This window comes from Berghia stephanieae, chromosome 6, assembly GCF_034508935.2.
Source record: "Berghia stephanieae isolate SIO BIC M18660-M18661 chromosome 6, UCSD_Bste_1.3, whole genome shotgun sequence".
In the NCBI taxonomy this organism is placed as follows: Eukaryota; Metazoa; Mollusca; class Gastropoda; order Nudibranchia; family Aeolidiidae; genus Berghia; species Berghia stephanieae.
The window spans coordinates 31,191,794-31,195,788 of NC_088365.1; the positions used below are offsets into that span (position 1 = coordinate 31,191,794).

Genomic DNA, 3,995 nt, shown 5'->3' on the forward strand with positions numbered 1-3,995 from the left:
GGAAGTGACGTTACGACTGTTGAAGACTATTTTTTGATCAGTGTCAGTTAACGATGGCAACGGCCCTCGTGTTAGGCCGTAGTAATCGTTAAGTTATCGCCTGACACTGAGCGTAGCCATCGTTATGTTATAGATAGTTCGAAGATGACGTCACTCAAGCCTTTGTTGTTATATTTTGCCATCCGCGTTTGTGAGTAATTCTCACTGAACTGTATTAACCAGACTATAAAAGTTCATGGATACACCCAGTTTTGTGTGTTGGTCCGTTATACTTCCGGATGGCAATGTTATGAGTTTCTTAGCCAAGCGCATACTATCTATAGCCTGACGCTGAAATCCAAAAGGACTGGCAGTTTGACGTCATTATTTGGTTTTTGCACGGCCTAGTGAGTTCTCGTTAGTAGAGCTCATGGAAACAAGTTATTTCATTGGTTCGATTGGTTAGCGGGAAGAACTTGTAAGTATTTTACTTTGCATATGTCGATGTACCTGTACAGTCAACTCAGTTCAATAATAATAGGATTTAACAGTCTGGTGTCACGTCCGTCTAGCAACCAGGAGCTTGGTTCTAAACAAAGAAAATCGATACTTTTTATTCTTCATGCTGGCCAGAACGTTTTCACATGTCATGTGATCAGAATGTATAAAAGTCAAAACATGATCAGATTTATAATGTTTTTCTCCTCTGGATACACTTTTATGCTCGTCGGAGAAGTATTTCATGAGGGCGGTGATGGAGATAATGGCGTCCGCCATTGTTCTGATAGTTTAGACACAATTACTATACGTCATTACGACTGTTGAACCCTATTGCTATTGTTTAAATATTCTGACTGCAGATGGGCGTTTTTATGTTCCATTCCCCTGGGAGTTAATTAGGCTTTTAAAACATTTGCCAGCCACTTTTGATGAGCAGTTGGTATTGCATAGTATCTAAATTTTGTTTCAGACTCAACATTCTCTTTTTGGGAAGCCATAGCGGGCCATTGTCACCTCTACACATCCATAAAATATTAAGCGATGTCAAACACAATTGTTCACAAATTATTTTTGTCAAAACTTTTTCTTATTATTATTTTAGCCTTTTTACTCCACAACTTTACATGCCGTCGTTAATGCGCTCCAAGAAGGAATATTGATATCTTTCCTGTCAAACTTGATTTTGTAAGAATTCACAAAGTCCAAGGTTCGATCGATATTTGAAGGACGAGTTTTCTGGCCAAATTAAAAAAATTCGCGCCTTTCCAGAGTGCGGCAGTTATGTGGTTTATCAGGAATTGAGTTTTGACCAAAAGTCAATTTACGATTACCGAAGGCTTTGGTACACTTTACGTTGTCGTTTTCTATTCACAATAAGATATATGATCACAATGATGAGAATAAGTAAGAAGAAAGCAAGAAGGACATATCCGAGAACTGGCCAATCAAATTCCTTAGGCTTGTCCGCGTCACATTCGGCTGGTTTACCTTTGAACTTGTCGTCATCATTGCCTTTGACGTCATCGTTAAAAGCCTTGAATCTTAGACTTGATATCCCCATGTTGACGTTTTGTCCCATTCGTATCTGGATTCCTGAGTTACATTTGTAATAGCCCTGACCTTTCTTCTTCCTTGGAAGATTATCTTCAGCCGATGTGTATATCGTGTGTCGGGATCCATCTTTTTCCACAGCAAATGGGAATTTGGCGTGGTCGATAGTGTAGGATAGAGTAATGTTAGATATAGAGTAGTCCAGATTTGTATTGCCGGTGATGTTGCTGTTTCCTGACAAATATCCATTCAATAAGGCTGCGATGTGTCGCTCAAATTCAAATTTCACGTACCAGTCTTCAAAAAAGAAGATCGTGAGGCTTTCATGTGTTCCTTTAGATAAACATTCTCCACTTACTGTGTAGCTTTCTGGGATGCCAACATGTGAGGAAAGATATGATGACTGCTGACCGAGGACTTTGGCTTTGTAGTTAATATCAAATTCGATTCTGCCATTCAAAGAGATACAAACGTTTCCAGTTTTGTTGTTTCTGATGACAAATTTGTTTATTGAAATTCCTGGAGTCGTTCCTGGAGAGGGAGTTGTTATTATTGTTGACTTTTCAGTTGTTTCATTTGCTGCTGTTGATGGTGAAGTTATTGGCGCTTCTGTTGCATGATCTGCATCGCAGTGTACAGCCGAACTGAACGCTCCGTTTTTGACGTTAAACGCTTGAACGCGGAAGTTTCGTAATGTAACATTCATAGTAAAATTCGTGTCGCTAGGGTGTACGTATTTGGGGCTATATTGAACGGTAGACTCATATGCGCATGCGTAAGATTTGTTCGGCGATCCAATATGCGTAGTTCCTGGGATCTCATACTCGAAAGTATCATATGTTTCTGAGACGCTTGGAAAGACCTCCATCGGTACAAACTGAATCAGTTGATCTAATGAGACCTCTGTCGCGTCGATTTGTTTAAAGATAAAAGCCCATCTGATGCTTTCTGAGAATCGGAGATAGAGTATGGATATGGGCCCATTGCTGCCAAACACGCTGACATTCTCAGTGTTTGATGAGTGTTTGGTAAACTCTCCAACCTGCTCATTCCTCTTGAATGCTCTGATTGTTATTGAGAAATCTGCTTCAAGAATGATCGACGGGAATGAGTCTCCTTTTTTGGTGAAAGCAAAAAATACTGTTGATTTCGGGATTGGTGCTTCCGTGGGTACTGATGTTATCGGTTTTGTTGTCTTCTGTGTTTTCGAGGTAACGGCTGTCGCTGTAGAGTCAGGGGTGGTGGATGGTGTTCTAAGATCAGCATCACAATGAGCAGCTGTGCTGAACAGTCCGTTCTTGACATTGGTAGCCTGAATTTGAAGATTTCTCACTGTAACTTGTACCGTAAAATGTATGTCGCTGGCATGGCCAATCTTAGGATTATATTGTACAACAGATTCATGTGTGCATGCGTGGGATTTGTATGGTGACCCAATATTTGTTCTGCTAGGATGTTCATATTCTAAGACATCGTCTATAGTTGAGATGCTCGGAAACACTGCATTTGGCACAAATTGAATCAGGCGTTGTAATGTAACCGCTGTAGGGTTAGATGTATCAAATACAAACATCCAGTCTATGCTTTGTGAAAATTTCAGAAACAGCAAAGACTGTGGGCCTATGCTGCCAAAAACGTTTACTTGTTCAGAGTCAGTAGATCTTTTGATGAAAGAGCCAACCTCGTCTCTCCCCTTAAATGCTTTGATGTTTATGGAAAAATCTACCTGTAGGATAATGGAGGGCGTGGTATCGCCATAACTTGTAAATGAGTAAAAATTTCCCTGTGCTATTGCCGTAGAAATACTCAGAAACACAAACACCGACAAAATATCCATTGTCGGTTGACTTACTGAATTAGGTAGATTTATATTATATTATTGATATGGTTTATCATACTTTTTGTACGCCCAGCTGCAATGATTAATCCTCTTTGGGATTACGAAGGGTTATGGCGTAAAGGTTGTTGCAACGCAAGATATTACGTCTTCCCTATTCTGGTGACGCTCGCATGTGCATAATAAATTATGACCCCAAACGTAGAGCTCATTGGAAATAATAATCAGTGTATTTTCCTGTGTGGTTCACATCTTTGTTATATGGCGATGATTTCGAATTACAATTCTAGAAGTTTTCTGTGAACATATTCAAGCAATCCTTGAATATATCATAGCTTTGAACAATCTGCACCTGAAATGAATGAGAAAGAAATAAAGTTATCCAATGTGGAGATGACTTTAAAATATATAATATTATTGAAATAAATAACAATGTGAAATTGAATGCAAGCTTCAATTTATCTACGAAAACAGATAGAATGAACGTTTCGGGTTTCCTTATCACAAAGGATGAATGAAATACTACAGATGAATTAGATGATGTGGTAGTGGCGTTGTTAAATTGAAGCTTACATTCAATTTCACATTGTTATTTATTTTTTTCGAGCTTCGAGCAGCAACATTATAA

The 3,995-nt window shown here is 39.0% G+C and overlaps 1 protein-coding gene across 1 annotated transcript in view; it reads right to left on the minus strand.

Moving 5' to 3' along the window:
* Positions 1-962: 962 nt before the first annotated feature.
* The window catches only part of LOC144974853 (uncharacterized), an 8,135-nt gene continuing 5,102 nt past the window's right edge, over positions 963-3,995 (minus strand). Inside the window, exon 2 of the mRNA XM_078918215.1 lies at positions 963-3,719. Within this exon, the coding sequence (XP_078774341.1) occupies positions 1,307-3,367 (2,061 nt within the window). The 5' untranslated portion in view covers positions 3,368-3,719 and the 3' untranslated portion in view covers positions 963-1,306. The remainder of the gene's footprint in view (positions 3,720-3,995) is intronic.